Raw genomic sequence first — 20090 nt, forward strand, 5'->3', positions numbered from 1 at the left:
GCAAACACTATCTATCAGGCTTAGCATTGCAAATGGTCCATTGAAGCCAAAGGCAACAGTCAGCACTTGCTGTGTGTTATGTGGCTCAGCAAACAAGGGCTCTGAGAAACCAGCAGGGAACTCTGGAGCCACAGACTCTCATACTCAGAACATTTTGCCTCTGTTCCTCAAGAATTCAAGTAATAGGCCTGCCAGCAAGCATGCCTTAAGAAAAATGTGGGGATAGAGCACCGGGAGGAAGGCATTCTCTTAAAAGCCAGGATAAAACCATGTAGTGTTTTATAGATGAAAAACCAAATCCTTGAACTGCATTTAGAAGCATCTGGAAACCAGTGCAGTGTATGGAGCATGATGGTTGGGGCCAGCCCTAGATAAAATGGTGCCCCAGGCAAGGAGCATCTCCAGCACCCCCACCCCCTTCCATTTGTTAAAATTTTGAATACCTTATTTTTTATTGCATTTGTAGCCCTTTTCATGACTTTGATGCATGACTTGCATACATGACTTATCCCTGTCATATAAGATGATAAATTTTCACGCTAGGATCTGTAAATCTGTATTTATTCATGCCATATGTAAGCAAATAAGAAAAAAATTGTTTCCTTAAATCTTACAGAAATATTTTAATTTTTAAGAATAACTGAAATATACTAATATCAAGAAATTGAACTGTGCACCAACGGGGTGGACCAGTATTAAATAGTGTTACAGTAGGTGACAGTCTTAGAAGGTTACCCTAGTGCTGGGCTCTCATTTCACTTCACTTTGTTCTTATATCTCACTGACTGACTGCTGATGCCCCTCCCCTTATATAGCATGGCTGACAACATTCTAGGAGGTTCAAGGAAAACGTAGTTCTCGGAAAGTCTGGAAGATCCCACAAGATTCTGCAAAGAACATTCCAGCAGGTTAATGAAAAGTGATTTCACATACGGAATACCTGAAACATTTGACTTCAGACATTCTATTTTCCCTTTTGTTGCTAACAACAAAAACAGCATCTTGAGCCTGGTGTCCCCCAAGCCTGGCACTCTAGGCAGTCACCTAGGTCGCCTGCCCCAACTGTAGTAATATATTAAACAGTTTATGCTGCTAAGTAAGTAAGCTGTCATGTCCTGAACAAGCAGAGATTCTGTGTGATCCTCAAGCATATCCCAAAGAATTCATTGCAGTAATCTAATCTAAGGAATAATCCCTGTTAATACACAGCAGTATTATTTATACCATTATTAACCCTCCCAGTTAAGAAAAGGTAGCTAATCAAGAGTATTCTCATTTGGACACGAGTTGGAAGAAAGCCTTTGGCATAAAGTCATATTTGTTGTTTAATAGAGTATCATGACTCTGCATACCAGAGATTTTATCTTTACACGGGTGCACCAAATTCACTTTCCACAACTCCTAAAACAGCATAAATCCCATGCCAGGGTTCTCCGTGGAAGGCTAGCTGCTCAGTCCAGATAGGGCGGCAATACGCAGGAGGCGTAGTGAGCAAAAGGCATAGCAGGAAAACAAAACAAAACAAAATAAAGTAATAATAATAATTTTCCAGGCAATGTCAAACACACAAAACTAGCTATTGTTTGCACAAAAGTTAAGCCCAGTCATGGTGAAAGTAAGAAACTCAAAAAGAAAAGGAGTACTAGTGGCACCTTAGGGACTAACCAATTTATTTGAGCATAAGCTTTCGTGAGCTACAGCTCACTTCATCGGATGCATTCAGTGGAAAATACGAGGTATTTTCCATTGAATGCATCCGACTGGTATTTTCCACTGAATGCATCCAATGAAGTGAGCTGTAGCTCACGAAAGCTTATGCTCAAATAAATTGGTAAGTCTCTAAGGTGCCACAAGTACTCCTTTTCTTTTTGCGAATACAGACTAACATGGCTGCTACTCTGAAACCTGTAAGAAACTCAGAAGTTCTTCAGATAGTCTATTCATGCCATTTCTGACCTCCATCCCTTTTCATTGACCTGCACCAAATTCAAATGTAGCTTTTGGCATGTAAAATCTTTATACAGCCAAGCATGGGGCTGAGTGACAAACTTACTACTTTTTCTTGCATTCACTCGCTCGGTCCACAGTGAAGTTTGGCAGGTTGATGAATCCTTCAGCTTTCTCTGCCTGCAACAAAATATGTCACCAGAATTAACCCAGGCTCCAGTGGTGGACACTGCTGACCAAGATTACATTAATTCCCGACAACCTTTTATTCCATGCATATAGATTTCTACTGCAAGGAGCGAGATAGGACCCACTTTTATGTGACTGTGTGTAAGGGAATCAGAAACCCTGCATGGGTTGCCCATCTCATTGTGATGGCGGTGCCATTCCACCTCCTGTGCAAGTGGGCAGGGTGTGGGCATAGCTTTTGCTCCACACCCCCAAGAATCAAGCTGCACAGGTGAACTGGCACAGCAGGGGATGAATCTGCACCTCGTATAGGGTTAGGAAAGATTACTCCCCCTTCTGGAGCAACCATGCACTGACTCATATTCAGGATTTGTCACACAAAGTCATACTCTGGTTCGTAGGGTCAGCTATGGATACAAGCTCCAAAAGCAAAAATTTAGCCTCGGGTCTGAACAGGACTAAAATAGAGGAGGCGCTAGGGGAAAGCAGCTCCCTTTGTAACGATCAGTGATCTCATGCCGATACTGCTGTACATGAGCAAAGTCATCAGCCAAACCTCATACATGCAGCATGGGAAACTGAACCCTGAACCTTCAGCTCCAAAAAACAGAAGTTTCTTCTCATTTGAGGTGAAGGATAATGTCAATATAGGTCAATAGGAGTGAGAACCATATCCTCTTTTCAGGCGTGGCCATTAGAGACAGTCTCAGAGGGGTAAGCACTTGAGTTGACATTCAGTACAACAGTGCTTCATACACCTTGCTAAAATAAAGGGCCCGATTTCCCAGGCTTCCTTTATTCACCCACAACATAGCCAGTGCAATTTAGACATCTAAATCTCTGATTTGCAGGTATAATTAGTTAATTAAGCATTTGCAGGTGGGATTTTCAGAAGTGCTCATCCTGGACCCGGTTAAATGCCTGGTAAGTGAAACACAGAGGTGCTGAGGAAGGACGGACAAAGCGCACTTCCCCAGATTTGAGTTAATAAAGTTGCAGCTTGCTGCTGAAATCCATCCCCATGTCTGTCTTCATTCACCTGTGCATCCTGCTCAATCACTATAGACCTGAACCCTTCCCCTCCTATGAATGGCGGTGATACAGACAAATAAGAACCTGCATCTGTATGTGTGGGGGAAATATGGATTTGTTCTTTCAAAAAAAGATTAGAAATATTAATTCCTGAACTATGCATTTCTTGTGCCTCCCCCTCAACCCTACCGCATTATAATTCTGAAAACGTATACTGTGAAAAGCAACTGAGCTATCTAAAGATATTTCAAAGAGCAGGGATAATTCAGATGGAGCAGAGATGCAGAAGACTGACAGCATCTCAAACTACATTGTTTGTGTGTGAATCTGAAGTGACTATAAAAAAAGGAGGATATTAGCCAAGAATAGTCTCACGTTTTTATACGTCAAATATTTAAACTAGAGCAACTGAAGACATTGATTGAGAAAGTAAGTGCAAAGGAAGCAGTGAGGTTAATCATAGGAGGTGAGGAAATTGCAGTTTGGTAGACTGGCTTCTTCTGCAGTGAGAAATGTTGTTGGTTTGCTACTGTTGTTTTTTGTCTTCTCTGGATTATAATTTTAATTATCTGTCCTGGGTGCTGAGAGAGTGGGTTAGGTTTCTTTTATGTTTCACATGTTGAAATGTAATGAAGTTAAATTAACAGCAAGCAGGAGATCAGAAGTATGTTTTTTTTTAAAAAGGAAAAATAATGTGTCAGAGAGAATTTTACCAAAATCGTATCATATTTAAAATGGGATAAACAATACCCTGAACAAATGCTTTCAACCTAGCAGCCACAGTAAATGAATGGAAAAATAAATGAAAGCCAGTAAGAGAAAGAGGAATTCTGGGAAAGTGCCTTCCAAGGTTTGGCTACTGACAGTACTAAGGGAAGAGAACAAGTTATGCAGGGTTAGAGTACCGAAATCGTGGTTACCTCCTGAGCTAAGTACAGTAAACAGACTATGTCTACATTTCTCTTCCCAGTATAAGCTTACAAAAACAAATGCCAACACAGATGAGTGCTCCATGTGGTGCCTAGCATAGCATTGAAACAGTGGTTATTAAATGCACCATTGGACTGGAAAGGTACATCCACAATGCTGGTTTCTCCACTCCATCCACCGCCAATCTAGCTATACAATTTTAGAAATCGAGATTAAGATGATCTTTCTAAAAAGGAACATCCCTCACACCCTCACCCCCAGCCCTAGCCACACACCAACTAACCAAAATTTAAAGCAAGAACGAATAAAGTTTGCAACACCAGGAGGCTCTTTGGCAGCACATAATATGTATCTCCATTTATAGAAGAAAGAAGAAGAAGAAGAAGAATGCACACTACCATACTATATGTTTTTATATCTTCCTTGAGGGATCAACAAGATACTACTTGTTCGTAAATTTTGCCATTACTGAAAACGGATGCAAATTCAAGGCATTCAGAGTGTTCTTAATACACTTTTTACCATTTTAAAAGGATGTTCAAAAATTGGAGCAGGTTCAGAGAATAGCTAAAAAATGGATCGAAGGTTGGACAAAATGCCTGACAGTGAGAGATTTAAAAAGCTCGATCTGTTTAGCTTATTAAAAAGAAGTTTTAGAGATGATTTGATTACAGTGTATAAGTACCTTCATGGGGATGAAATACCAGGTATTAGACTTTAATCTAGCAGAGAAAGGTATAACAGAAACCAGTGACTGGAACTTGAAGCCAGCTAAATACAAATTAGAAATAAGGCACTAATTTTTTTTAACAGTAAGGGTGATAACCATTGTAACCAGCTCCCAAGGGAAGTGACACTTTTTCTATTGCTTGATATCTTCAAATCCAGATGGATAGCCAAACACTTGTTATGCTTCAGTCAGACAAGTTACTGGGCTCAACATGGGGAGAACTAGGTGAAATTCTATGGCCTGTGGTATACAGGAGTTCAGACAAGATGATCTAATGGACCACCCCCACCCCCAACCTTAAAAATCTATGAATTTATAAATCCAGGGAATCCTAGCCCTTTCTATTCATCTACAGAGAGTGTATCTCTATAAACAAGTGTAGGATATAGCTGTAAGTCTCATTTGGGGATTTTTCAGATTAGCTGACCTTTTTGTTCCACTGTGGGCCACTCAGTTTTAAAAGGGAATCTTTCCCCTCAGTCATTTAGGAAGATGGATACTTACAGCCTCAGTACAACAGTGCACTTAAAAAAAGGTGCTTCAACTAAGCATGGGATTCAGTCCAGCTGAAGCCACATGACTATTCACGTTCTTAACGTTAAGTAGGTGCTAAAATACTTTGCTGGAGCGGAACAATGGTGCTTAGCACTTTGCAGGATCAAAGTGTAAGTGCATTTTAGGGTTCCATGTTCATTGTGACTTTATAATTTCCACAACACATTTGATTCATTTGCAAGTTGGACGTGCCTTTGTTGTTTTGGGTTGTGTGTTTTTTTATTAATTATTATTCTTATTGCTTTGTTTTGTTTCTGTTTTAAACTGACAGCTCTATAAACTAGACCTGGTATCTTCCCTGAAATCCCAAGACATGCAGTAGGTATAACTGGGAACAAAGTTGTGATAGCTGTGTTTGCTCCCCAATATTAGCATGTGTAAAAACCAGTCAAATCTTATTGTCACAGAAATCAGCAAATGGGATGGATTCTAAATAAGCACAGGGAGCAGAATAATGTGCCATTTTGACAGTCACTTTTTGGAGTGGAATGGCATTTTAAAAGCTGAAAATTCTGTGAAAGTCATAAGCCATTATCATTTGTCTCAAGAATTATTTTCTAACATGATTTTAAATGTACCATTATTAATTTCATAAGGATATGGTCAAGCTTCTCTATGATCCTGTTGTAATAACTCAAGATGGCCATGAAGTATTCAAATTAAAAGAACCCTGATCTACCTTTACAGCAGGATGTTCAAAAAGAAAGAACAAACTGTTACATTGTGATTTTAAGATGGATTACCCTACATAGAAAGGAAAACTGCCCAATCGTTTGAAAGTTCACAAATCAAGATACAGTATATCATCATGAACAAACTGGGATGTGCATTTAAAAAATATATATATTTATCATTGGTATGTTAGAGCCTAGTATTAGAAGCAGCCCTCTTGCTGAAAAGTCAGTGACTATAGCTGGTTTGTGAAAAATTTCAAAATTTTTAAGCTGTCAAATGATTTTAAAAATCATAATTAATTGCGAGATTACAAAAATTGTTGCAATTAATCGCACTGTTAAACAGTAATAGAATACCAATTTAAATGTATAATATTCATTTCAGTGGGTTTGAAATAAACCCATTTGTTTTTTAGTTTTAATGTTTTGCGATATTAAAGCAATTTATAAAATATAAATCATTTCCATTTTAGGCAAACAAAAAATATCTATAAAAATCTTGAGAAGTATTTTGATTAAAAATATCACCAGATTTGTTGCAAAACACAAACTGGTTCATTAATGCCAACTTTTTTGAAAACTTTTTTAAAAAACGGATCAATTTTTGACCAAGAAAACCCTTTTCATTCAAAAGATTTCAACCAACTATATTTGTGATAGACACAAAACACAGGATCCCAGTGAAAGATACTAAGCCACTTTCCCTTTTACTTTAATAGGTTGAATACCCTTGGCTATGGTTTTGGATTCTTATCTTTACTTTTTACGTGTTATTTATGTGATGCTGTATGGAATCTGGGGGACACTTGAGGATATTATGAATATCAATATTGTCAAATTGCAATGAGTTGTGCCAGATATGCCCTGTAAGGTATCTGAAAAAAATGTTATAATTTGCCAGATACGATGATCTTGTTTATATGTTTGTACCACCTTCGTATTATGGGTTATAGATACGTATGTATGTCTGGTTTCAGAGTAACAGCCGTGTTAGTCTGTATTCGCAAAAAGAAAAGGAGGACTTGTGGCACCTTAGAAACTAACCAATTTATTTGAGCATAAGCTTTCGTGAGCTACAGCTCACTTCATCGGATGCATACTGTGGAAAGTGTAGAAGATCTTTTATACACACAAAGCATGAAAAAATACCTCCCCCCACCCCACTCTCCTGCTGGCAATAGCTTATCTAAAGTGATCACTCTCCTTACAATGTGTATGATAATCAAGTTGGGCCATTTCCAGCACAAATCCAGGTTTTCTCACCCCTCCCCCCCCACACACAAACCCACTCTCCTGCTGGTAATAGTTTATCTAAAGTGACCACTCTCCTTACAATGTGTATGATAATCAAGGTGGGCCATTTCCAGCACAAATCCAGGGTTTAACAAGAACGTCTGGGAGGGGGGGTGCTAGGAAAAAACAAGGGGAAATAGGTTACCTTGCATAATGACTTAGCCACTCCAGCCACTCAAAGGTAACCTATTTCCCCTTGTTTTTTCCTAACCACCCCCCCCCCCCGAGACGTTCTTGTTAAACCCTGGATTTGTGCTGGAAATGGCCCATCTTGATTATCATACACATTGTAAGGAGAGTGGTCACTTTAGATAAGCTATTACCAGCAGGAGAGTGGGTTTGTGCGTGGGGGGGTGAGAAAACCTGGATTTGTGCTGGAAATGGCCCAACTTGATTATCATACACATTGTAAGGAGAGTGATCACTTTAGATAAGCTATTGCCAGCAGGAGAGTGGGGTGGGGGGAGGTATTTTTTCATGCTTTGTGTGTATAAAAGATCTTCTACACTTTCCACAGTATGCATCTGATGAAGTGAGCTGTAGCTCACGAAAGCTTATGCTCAAATAAATTGGTTAGTCTCTAAGGTGCCACAAGTACTCCTTTTCTTTGTATGTATGTCTGTATTTCAAAACTTGTGCTATGTTTCTGGGTGACACCCCCAGAGAGTTTCAGCAGTGCCTAGCCTGCTTGATGGCCCATTAAGCATCATCAGCTATACAACTGACTCATTGAGAGAAGGCAGATACACCTTGTGACTCGGCAAGGCATGCAGGGACATGCCTATGGACAGAACTCTAAGGTTTCCAAGCCATGTGCTGGGCAGCTTGCATTTGGGACAAAGGAAGCACAGGCCACATGGCAAAAGACTATAAGAGGCAGCTGCATCTTCTCCATTTTGTCTTCAGTCCTGCTTCTTGTCTTCAATCCTGCTTCTTACCTCTGGAAGGACTTTGCTACAAACTGAAGCTCTGAATAAAGGACTGAATGATCTATCCAAGCTGTGGATGTGTTCCAGAGGGACTTTCAAGCCAGCAAACACACCAATACTGCTAAGAACTTGATATGTGGACTTTGAAGTCTTTGTACGTATGTGATTGTTTTACCATTTAACATCTCTCTTCTTGTTTTTTCTTTATAATAAACCTTTAGTTTTAGACACTAACGGATTGGCTGGCAGCGTGGTATTTTGGGTAAGATCCAAACCTATATTGACCTGGTAATGTGGCTGACCCTTTGGGGTCAGAAGAACATTTTGTATATGTGAGCAGAGTTTTTTTAAAATAACTTCTCACTGTACTGGACTTAGGTGCTGGCTGGGAGCCAGAGAACTGGAATGCAATAAAGAGGGCTGTGTGATTTTTTTTCTTCTTCTTCTTGATAATTGGTGTGGGGAATCAGAAGCACAGTTTGTCACTGGTTGGGGAGTTTAACTTCAGTGTTATCCACCAGTCTTGGGAGTATCTGCTCTCCCTTTTGCAACCTGCCCTGACCTTGGCATTTCCAGTGAGGGCTATCCCAGGCAACATGCTTCTGTTCTCTTAAAAGTTAAGAGAACATAAGCAATAGGGGGAAAGGTGAGAAATTGATAGCGCTGGAGATTGAAGTTGTCACTTCATCCACAGAACAGCAGAGCACTGACAGCACAAACTGGTTTCTGTGGCCTCATCAGCATGCTTCAGTTGTGGCTGGGGGGACCATTTGTAGGCATGAGTGAGAAGTTCAACCTCCATGTCTACTCAATGCTCTGCTTCTCCGATAAATCCTAAGATTGCCAGTTGTGGATAATTTTTGTAATGTTTATCCAGGCCTGTGAGGAACCAGAATGAAAATGAACTGACCTCATAGTCCAACAAACAGTCAGCAGAAGGCAATGACTTTTCGTCAATGTCAAGGGGTCTGATGAGCACAGTTTATACACAATTAGTTAGAGCAAAACTTAAGGATAAATGTTGAGTCCATCATCACCTGAACCCCCTTTTATTGTATTCATCAGATGATTTTTCTAAGCTGATTCCTCATGAAACGGTGTTAGAGATCAAGACTTTGAACAATGTGTACAGCTATAGAAGGAAACTTGGAATTTTTGTCTATCCACTGAAAGTCACACAAGTAATCCTACATATACACAACAAACAGTTGATTAGTCTCCCACTTTCCAGTGAAACACAGGTGCACGTGAACAGATGTGAGATGAAACAGGAGTCTAGCACCAGAATTATTTGTGTTCATTTTTTCCCTTCCATGCAGAAGTAATGCCCTACTCACAAGGTTTCAGTATGAATGCTCCAGACTAGAACTAAAACTGCTTGGGGGAGGCAGAACCTGATGATGTCCTTTCTAAATGTTCCGTTTAGAAGCATCCATCCGTACAGAACAGCAACAAAAAGAGGGAACTAAAGACTAGCAGACAGTGACTCTCAAAGATGTCCGGAGTTCAGTCTGGATATGCATTCAGACATTTTGAAGCTTATCAGACTAACTTATTAAGATTGCCCCACTTACTCCCAAATCAATTCTCATTCACACCTTTCAACCCAATCAGATCCTTCTCTGTTTCCTTCTCCCAAGGTACTCCCTGACTACCTTAACTGCCTCTCCTCATCCTTTTTTATTAAGGTCACAAATCTGACACTGTTCCTGTTGAGATTGCCCAGCTGCTGTCTTCTGATGCACTGCTGGTGAGACGTGAATGCATTCGTTCCCCATTCCTTCTTCTGTGGAAGACCCAATATTTGAGCACAATAGCCAGATCAACAAAGTTACAGAGCTTCTGAGGCCTTAGGACAGATTTAATCAAGAGCATGCAATGCACTGGAGAATACCTCACCCTAACCTGAGAAAATAGAAATGTGGATTCAGTTAGAGATTCCACACAAATTCTGATATTTCTCCAGCCTTACTAGAAAAGGGCCATCAACAGCACACTGCTGTTGCTATGCTACCGTTGTCAGTATCTGGTTGACTGTAGCATCTACAGAAAGCGAAAAAACCTCTTGCTTCTTAAAATAAAGAAAGGGATCATACAGAACCACAGATAGCCTAGGTCACTGACTTCATTCATTCATTTGACCTCAGCTTGATTCCGCCCTCACCACTCTTCACCAGTGTGTCAGTGTCGAAGGATCTATGTTTAAAGGCCCTTTTCTACAGTAATCTGAGTTGAGTGTTTAGATGCTAAAGTGGAAAGTTACTCTGCTGCATCCTCCCAGCCTGACATACAGCAGCTGATCCCCACATTGCTGAAACTACAGAATATTCTAATGTTCTTTAAAACATATTGGGCCCAATTCTTAGGTCAGTTGTGCTGGTGTAAGTCAGGATTAACTCTACTAATGGTAATATAATTGCACCAGTATAAAAATTGGTGTCATACAGGTAACTTGGGTCCATAATATCTTTCAGCAAGTCAATAAGAAACCAGCAGAATCTTATTATATGCTGGTCCACAAACACTGCATCTTTATTCTGCTTCAGGCACTTGCATTTAGGAGCAGGAGTGATTAAGTGACCAAGGCATTAACAAGCATTTCTAAACATCAGTGAAGAGGTGGAAATATTCGCTAAGCTATAAAATACAATGGGCAAAATACAGCCGCAGGAGAATTCCACTGAAATTAATCAAACTGCACCTGGGATGGCTTTGGCCTAATAAAGGGTAAGCGAGAAAGGTTTCCTCTTCCTTTGACACCTTTTCGTTGGTGTGATGCTGCTGAGCACTGTCTAGAGCTACGTTGTGGGGAGGCCTGTTCTTTAAGTTGTCCAAGGTAACAATAGACCAGCTCAGCCTGTTACATAAAATTGTTTATAAAATCAAGAAAAGGTGGAGACAAATGGGCCAGTACAAACTGGACTGCTTACATTAAAACAACGGTGATGAGGGGTCTTCCAGGCATAAAGTTGCAGATTGATAGGACATTGAACTGAAAGAGTCTCAAAATGGGAGGAAATGTTTAGGGTTGAAATCACTGAAATGTTTTTTGAATGGTTAACTAAATAAAGTAGCCACCCCTTTTTGGACATGGTCCATCTGGGGGTCACTCAGTGACAGTCAGGGGTGTGGGACATGGACTGTAAGGAGACAACTTTATCACCATGGCTTCCATCTCCATCATCTCCTCGGACCCCAGAATCTACCATTGGGCCTTCATCATCCTGATCCTAAGAGAGAGACCTGAACAGAGCAAGCCAGGGAGAGGAAACTGATGATATCGCCACCTCCACCTGGGATGTAAGATTTGCATTTCACTCCCTCATGTCAATTTCCTTCCCACTCTTAGTTTTCCTCTTTCCGATCTCTCTCTTTCCCTTTACTTTTGGTCCAAAAAAATTCTGTTTAGCAGGCCAAGTCTGACATGTCTCAGAAGTGGCTGATAAACCTGTGCTATGCCCGTGCCTCTCCAGGATCAAGGCTGAAAGTCAGATTCAACAGCAGAGTCAGGAGCTGCATTTTCTAGCCTTGTTATTCTTCTCCCCTCGTGTGTCTGTCTTCTTTTTATCTTAAAGAAGGAAGGATTGGACTCAACAACAACGGCGGCAACAAGAACTGCTGCAAACCACCTCCATGGTCTTCTCTTTTCCTCTAAAAGAACAATTAATAGCATCTAAAAAGAGCCCCGGAAAGGGGTTTCTCTCTATAAAAGAACTCTCTCCAGCTAAAGGGATGTTAAAATGAAAACCTTTCTTCATATTTTACGTTTAAATGTTTTAGCAGCTTTCTCTGACAAAAGGTTTTTAAAAATTTTAGCGGTAATTGCTACAATGTAACTAAGCCAGTGAAGATGTGACAAGAAATCCCAGACCACACTTAACTGTTCACTGTTGTAATTGTAAACAAAGCTTTCAGTGACATCTTACCCCTTGTTGGGCCCAGGACATCCCTTTTTCAGCAGGACAGCTATTTGCATTTTTAAAAGTTAATCATTCACTATTCAGCAATTTAAACTCCATGGTTCCAACCCACTGTGCTGTCCTAGTCGCCTAATCCCCTGACCCCTCCCAATTCAGTGCAGGTGTCCACAGAAAAAACACAGTAGGAGCTTTTGTGCCAGATCCATGGGACACATGAGTGAAACAGAGCAGTGGATGTGATGACAACAAGACAAGAGATAACACCACAATGAGCTGGCCAAGCTGTAATTCTGACACCAGCTTTACTATCAGGCAACAAAAATATCAAAAGAAGAGTAAAAGACAAGCAAGCAAGCAAGGTTCAGACTGGAGGTGGGAGAAATAAGCAAGTCCCCTTATTAAAATTATGCAATTAGTTCCATTGAGAACATGAGGAGAGCGCTGCCCCTTCCTTGACGGTAAGTGCCTGTAAGCTTCTTCAATTTGCAAGTTCCTTCCAGCATTTAAATGACAGTGGAGCCTGTGAAGAACACGCAGGCTTAAAGGAACAGACTGTCTGACAAATCCATTTCACAAGTGCTTGCAGAAGCAAAAAATGTAGAAAGTTTCTAGTATTTGCTCATTTTGCAAGAAATCTCAGGGCTGAGCAAAAACTAAATAAGCCCGATCATTTATATATCTCCAGATTATACTTCAGATCTCCCCCAACCCTTTCCTTCCCAATGCCAGTAGTCCCTGCTTAGTCACTCACACACAGTTAGGAGTTTATTGTACTCACCAATTGGCTGCTGTACCAGTATAATGATGACTCCTTCAGCACAAACCAGAACTTTTTCCATTTGTTACCAATGAAAGGTCCTTTTTCCTTTTTCTTGTAGAGCCACCCCTGGTAATCAGCTCGTCCCAGGTCCTTACACGATATCCTCCGTCGACTCATAACAACAATCTCTGTGCCATTAAAATAAATGGTTCTGCTTGTTTAAATCTACAAAGCTAAATAAATTAAATATATCAGACCATCTACATTTGCTATATTAACAGTCATCCAAGTGTCTCTTAAAATGCACATCAAAGTCAGATGGTCAGTCAGTTTTATGTTGTCTGTTAGACACATTCATTTAAAAGGCATTCTAAATGTACAAAGATAAAATGAGAAGATGTTCTCAGAAAATAAATTACATGTACTGATTACTCTAAAGATAATTGCACACAAATAAGACATGAATTATTGTAAAATAAAACAAACTAGATAAAAATGTGTTTCGTCCTTCTTACAGCTGCATTAGAAAACAATAGATCTATTTAAGTCACAGCTAGAGAGTACTAGCTTTCAACTAAATGAAAAGCTGCATGTCTCTCTCTAGAATCTCCAGCTCTGTGTCTATTGACATACCACAAAGGCTTAGTCCAAAAGAACAGCATGCTGTCATTTTTTCAGAATCGATGCAAAAATAAGCAGAGTTTAACCAACAGTCCTTCACCAGCTAACCAGCGGTACGAAAACCTCGACCTCCCCCCAACAAGACACACTTTTAAAAAAAAGAAAAGAAGAGGGGAAAGATCTGTTACCTTGACTTTTCTGTTTGGTCTTCTGACGCAAGGGAACCTGCAAGAAATGCAGGAAGGAAAGAAAGGAAATTTCAGATTGTGTTACAACATTTGTAAAGAAAGACTGGGGCAACTGGAGAAGGGGGTGTTTATACGGAGGATGGAATCTAAAAACGCACTTGCAGCTAAAGGGAAGCTACTAGCTGAAGCATAAAATGTGTTAATTAAAACTGATGTATGTGCAGTTGAACAAGAACAAATGTAGCACTATTATACATATGAATCTATCCACTAGTGCTTCCTGTTTCACACCCACAGGAGCCTCTCTCGGATTGCTTTTTAGCTGAATCGTATAATGTTCTCTGAAGCAAAAAAAAGAAAAGTTAAGCCTGCAACATTTTAAGCCTCATTGCCTTTATTAGGGATAATTACTAATATGTAAGGGTGAAAAAAACATGGCAGGTATTTTATCATCACTGATATAGCACATTGTGGGCATTACTGTAAACAAATAATAAAAACAAAAATATCACTGCTTTTCCCCCCTCTTTGTCTTTCTAGTACACATCGCCCCCTACATGAGTAAGATGTTGACAGAATACGTTACAGATAGGAGGATAGTGTCTCAATATTAAAAAAATATGGTCCACATTTGGCGGATTTTCCTCATTATAATGTATAATATATATGCTTAGTTGATTATATTATCCCATATATATTTATGTATTTTAATTATAGGCACTCATTTTCATATTTTACATATAGTATATTTTATCCAACATTATTATATGGAAAATACATTTGCCTTACTGAAAAATAAAGACATGAAACTAAGGGTTATCAGCTTGAGTTAAAACCTGTAGAGGAGCCTGAGGTTGAACTTGAGCTGCCAACTCAAAGTAAAAGCTGAGTTGCTGTGTTTTCACTGCTATTTTAACCTGAGTTAGTTCATGTGGGTTAGCTAACCCAAGTTAAGAACATACCATTTTGTGCAGTGTACACATAACCTAAACTGAATGAAGTGGGGTCCAGAGAATAGGGAATTAGGAATCAAAAGTCCTGGGTTCTATTCTTAGCTCTCCCCTGACCTGTTGTGTTACCTCAGACAAGGCAACTCACTGCTCTTTGCCTCAGTTTTCCCATCTACAAAATGGGGAGAATAATAGATATTCTTTTTAAAACATTCAGACCTCTCACTGAAAAATGATGCATACAAGCTTAGTATTTTGATATTTGTTTACACACACAATCCAGCTATGCAGAGGTGATATTCATCTGATGAATTGCAGAACTGTGTAACAAAGGACTATAATGTATCTTGAACACTTAACTTGCCAAGATATTCGTCCTTTAAGTTATATTATCTTTAGGGAAAGAAAAGCTATTTTATGCTCTTTGGGGAGCTTTTCATGGCTCCACGTACCGGTGAACTCATGGTAACTAAGATGCTTGGCTTTAGAGTGGCCAGGGACACACACACACAAATATCAAAATCATGTTTTTTTAAACCTCAAACATTTTCTCAATATTTTGCTCTGTAACATAGGTACATACATACATAACTGTGCACCAGAAAGTTTTTATTGGTGCTTATTTGGGATGACCTACCTAACTCACTTGTGGATGGCTTTGCCAAGAGTGAACGATCCCAGACTCATCATTTTTTATTTATGCTGTGGTCCATTGGATGTTTCTCTCAGGACAATGTTTTCCTTGATCTATTCCCATGGAGCAATGAGCAAATAGACCAGTTACATGGGAGCCACTAATGTTCCCCCACTCCCATATGGAATGACCCTGAAGTCGTCTTTCCAAAGGAAGTTGTCCCTGACTCAGGCCTGAGCCCATCGGAAAATAGTAAGAGCTGCCAGGACTGCCTCCTTGGACCCAGTACCTCCTACCTAGCAATTAGGCTGGGATGACGAAAGAGGGAGACGAAATAACATCTCTTATGCAGAAACCAGGTAGTGGGAATGATTCCATGATGCTGTAAATCGCATCGTATAAATCCAGATTAACGAAATGTCATGATGGTAAGATTGCAACACAGTGACAGGATGTGGCTCTCTGTAACTACTTGATGAAGAAGTAGCTCTCTTGCTAATGCACGACCTTTATCACTGAGCTAAAGCAAAATAGCTTAGACCATAGACTGGTTTGAACGGAAGAGACAGAATCCTCACTGCATGAATCATTTATAACTGAACTGGACGAATCACTGGTAAATACATTGGAGGCAGCAATCCCGGGATCTGGGCATGGATTGCAGTCACCATGAATTAATATACACTTCTGGTACCAGTTTCTATGGTTCTAGTAGCAGTAAGCCATGAACTTTTCTGTTAGATGACAAACATGAAACCTATGACTAGTGTGCTCTGTTTTCACAAGCCCAACAGCCTTTATTACTTGTTAATAAAATCATATAAAAATAAGAACAGGAGCATTTTTTCTCCTTTAAAAAAATATTCCATTTATTCCTAACAGGTCATGGGCACAGTCAAGGGTCCCTGTAGTCCAGGACTCTGCAGCAGTGGAATTTGTCATGGAATCTCCCCACTCTCACAGAATTGTGCTCCAGAATTTCAGCTCTGATATCCCTCCTGGTCCCAAAGCTAATAAATTTAATATGGGGAAAAAACAGCTGTACTCATTGAACTCGTGTTCATATTTAATATTGTTGAAACCTCCATTTTTTTAAATTTAATCTACCACTACACTTGCAGTCTGCAGTTTGACAAAGAATCCAGAGACTTGCAAAATTTAGGTCCAGCTTGTCACAAAACACACAGGATGTTGGGTTGTACTAGCAAATGGTTCTCCAAAAACCAGATTGAAGTTTCCCATCTGCAAGATATCCAGATATGGCCACCATGTATAGGGAATCTTTCAATTCAGGATACTCAGGTGGGTAGCACAAGGAATCAATAAAGAGCCACTTGAGATTTTCCAGTTTGCAAGTTTAATTTCAGATCAAGAGACAAATCCTTTTAACAAGGAAGAGTTTTTCAAGACAATGAGAAGCAGCTGAAAATCACTATAAAAACACACCCAACCATAACCAATAGAACCGATGGTCCAAACCAGTGGTATAGCAGCCATGTCAGAAGAGACTATATGGATTACATAAGGTGCACTCACTGGAACAATATATGACTATTTGGTATGCTTCTTAAAGCCCCAGCTCCTGGAGTCATCCAATTTATGTGAGAATCTCAGCTTTCATTATCCTTCAAAGAGGAAAGATGAAAACATGAATCCCCTAATGGCCCCAAAACAGAAAGGCAAATAAACCGAATTTAATTTTTAAAAATTTCATTATTTTTAAGCCACTCCTGATTTTGTGCAGCCTGACTCCTGATTTTTGCTTGCAGTTGACAATACTGCAATTTTTTTCATTGTAGTTTTACACATCAGGAATGTGGTGGACAGTGGTGGGACTGTGGCCTACTGGAACCTCTGCACCTAAATGTAGACCGCAAATCTATGGCTTACTATCCAGAGCTCCTTCTGCAGAGTGCAAATACATACATGCCCTAGCTGTAGCTTGATGAAACTGCAGAGCTCAAACTAGGTCACATTCACTTACCTCACTGGCTGACCCAATCAATAGGCAGGAATTATAGAGGTGTGACAGTTTGGGGGATACGTCTGTGTCAGCTGACAAATTCCATTTTGGTTTTGTGAACATCATGTTGTATTTTCAACCTCCCTCTAGAAGGTAGCCTTTGGTGTGGCTTTGAACATTCATTTGGTAGCAGGAACTGACATCTGGAGGACAGATTAGGAGTATGCTCCATAGTGTAGCATAGCTCCATAGTGTAGACTCAGCCTATGCCAATGGAAGGGGTTCTTCTGTTGCTGTAGGAACACCACTTCCCTGAACAACGTCAGCCACGTCAACAGAAGCACTCTTCCAGCAATTCAGAGGAGTCTATACTGGGGGTACTCTTGGAATAGCTGCGACACTAACGGATGTGGATTTTTCACACCCCTAAGCACGAACCTAAATTTTAAATGTAGACCAGGCCTTAAGGCATCCTGTAAATCTCTTGTGTTTTAATGGTAGAGTGTTAGAGATTAAGGCCAAAAGGGACCACCAGATCATCTAGTCTGACCTTCTGTATAGCACAGGCCATCAACACCACCCAGCAACTGCACACTAACCCAACAACCGAAATGAGGCCAAAGTATTAGTCCATAGGAGACTAGACTATTGCACTGCAAGTAGAGAATAGGAGAGCCCAATGTGCACCAATGCCCGAAGGACCCATAATGGTAGGGAAATGATTAAGTGAGAAATGCCCAGATCATCCTGGCAAGTGACCCGCATGCAGATGCTGCGGAGGAAAGCAAATAATCCCCAAGGTCACTGCCTATCTGACCTGGGGAAAATTCCTTCCCAAGCCCACATATAGCAAAGTGAGAGTATGAGAGTGAATATAGAAGCAAATATATTTGCTAAGCCTGTGTTCCTTGCTTTACTGCCATGCTATCCCTGAAGGGTGTAAGTAGAAAACCAGAGCTCCCACACCAGGTGATCTCTGGGGAAAAATGTGTCTAAGCAACAGGAGGTTTGGGAGGGCTGAAACACTGATTCTGGGGTCTAGGCTAACAGATTGTGGGATACCTCTGCCCAAGAAGGGTCAGACATGGGATCTGCACCTGAGAGAGTGCCAGAGAGACCCAGAATCAGGAACAGTGATGAGAGTCACTACCAAGACCCAATGGGCTTAAAAGCACATGGGACTCAGCTGTTGGATCCAAGCAAAACAGACTGACGCTCCTCCAGAGAGCAGGACTGGACCAGGTTGTGACAATGTCATTGGCTGTCCCAATCAATAATCAAGAACTTATTTAAAGATTGAACATGACCTCAACCTTTTGGAGAGCAAAACTACACACACAAGTAGGGCACTTCCCTCAACCCATCCTGCAACTAATGGCTGTAGCCAAAATTGTAGATATACTTACAAGAGCATTCCCATCAGCAGCCATGTAGGATTCCAAAACCCAAGGGGAAAAGCTGCAACAAAGAAAAAATATATGTTTATTTAAGATCTAAGCCATAAATCTCAGTGAACCGAGAAAATAGATTTCAAAAATGTTCTAAATTGCCTAAGTTTACAAAAGTTATGTTCTTCAAACTTAATGTGTATATGATGTAACTTTACTAGCAGAGAAGTAAAATAATGATCTGGACCGGAGGTCTAGCTTCATCAAGTCTTTTTTCAAGATGCGCAATATAAAAGCTCAAGGATAAAATTTGTTTTAGGCAATGGGTAGAGCTGGTCTAAAAATAATTTTCCCTATAGAAATTTTTGATTAATATGAAGAACTGATTAAAAAAACCCTAAAATTTTCATAAGAAATGTAGAGTTTTCCGACTAAAGGCTTTGGCCAAAAATGGGAGTAGTGTATCAAAGGAGTTTAGTTTGTTCCTCATGTCCCCATTCTCCTCTCTGGGCTAGGATCCCCAGCTGGACTACATCTCCCATAAGCCATCCTGGTGTCCACTTTTGGCGGGGAGAAGCAGTGCAACATTAAGTCCTTGGCCAGGGTGTGTTATAGGAGATATAGTCCAGCAGGGGATCTCTCCCAAAGAGAGAATCTCTCTCCAGGTTTTAGGCCACGAGTCTAGATAATATCAACTGAAGACTCAGTATGATTTTGGAAAGCAATATTCTTTTGGACCCTGAAATATTTGTGTCAGGGAAAAAATCAAAGCAACTTACCAGACAGAAGAAAGCCACAATAACTTTACTAGGACCAGATAACTAACTAGAAAACCAATCCCTCAAAAATAATGGACATCAAAGAGTCTTTCAATAAACCGGAGAGTTTAGAGAATATAGTATTTTGTTTAAATGAGCAGCAGCAGGAATGTAAGGAAATATAGTCACTCTTCAGTGAACTATAATTAGTACTTTTTTTCTGTGCTGTCTAAAACTGTGAATTTAAGAGATATGTCATTCTTAACATGTAATATTTGTTTTATTTTGAAAATAAAAACAGTAAACAGAAAAATACATATATACAGAATCTGGCCTCCAACAGTTTCAAACCAAAAATAAAGAGATGAAAGTACCTAAATCTGAAGAAATAGATTAATAAGGAGAGATGCTATAGAAAAGAATGTCAAGGTTTAGAAGTCATATCCAAGTAAAAACAGGAAGAGAGGAAACATCTTAGTTATACAAACAAATTAAAGCAGAAGCATCAAATGCTGAACCAGAAAACAAGGGAGTAACTGAACGAACAATTGACAATGGTGATTACTGTGACGTGACAGGTCTTTCCATAATTTTTCATTAATTTTTTTGTAATTATGAGAATTTACACA

At 39.9% G+C, this 20090-nt stretch overlaps 1 protein-coding gene across 9 annotated transcripts in view; it reads right to left on the reverse strand.

Annotated features, from left to right (window-relative positions):
- Nucleotides 1-20090, reverse strand: part of IPCEF1 (interaction protein for cytohesin exchange factors 1) — a 118699-nt gene that overhangs the window by 40512 nt on the left and 58097 nt on the right. For 4 of the 9 annotated variants that reach the window (XM_037895022.2, XM_037895026.2, XM_027819776.3 and 1 more), the window contains exons 2-5: nucleotides 18722-18773; nucleotides 13769-13805; nucleotides 12978-13147; nucleotides 2054-2127 (exon numbers count right to left, since the gene is read on the reverse strand). In XM_037895022.2, the coding sequence (XP_037750950.1) occupies nucleotides 2054-2127; nucleotides 12978-13147; nucleotides 13769-13805; nucleotides 18722-18745 (305 nt within the window). In that variant the 5' untranslated portion in view covers nucleotides 18746-18773. Of the gene's footprint in view, nucleotides 1-2053; nucleotides 2128-12977; nucleotides 13193-13592; nucleotides 13749-13768; nucleotides 13806-13926; nucleotides 14019-18721; nucleotides 18774-20090 lie in introns of those variants that run through there. The other 5 variants (XM_043543177.1, XM_027819777.3, XM_037895025.2 and 2 more) reach the window with 4 other exon arrangements.

This window comes from Chelonia mydas, chromosome 3 (genome assembly GCF_015237465.2).
Source record: "Chelonia mydas isolate rCheMyd1 chromosome 3, rCheMyd1.pri.v2, whole genome shotgun sequence".
NCBI lineage: Eukaryota > Metazoa > Chordata > Testudines > Cheloniidae > Chelonia > Chelonia mydas.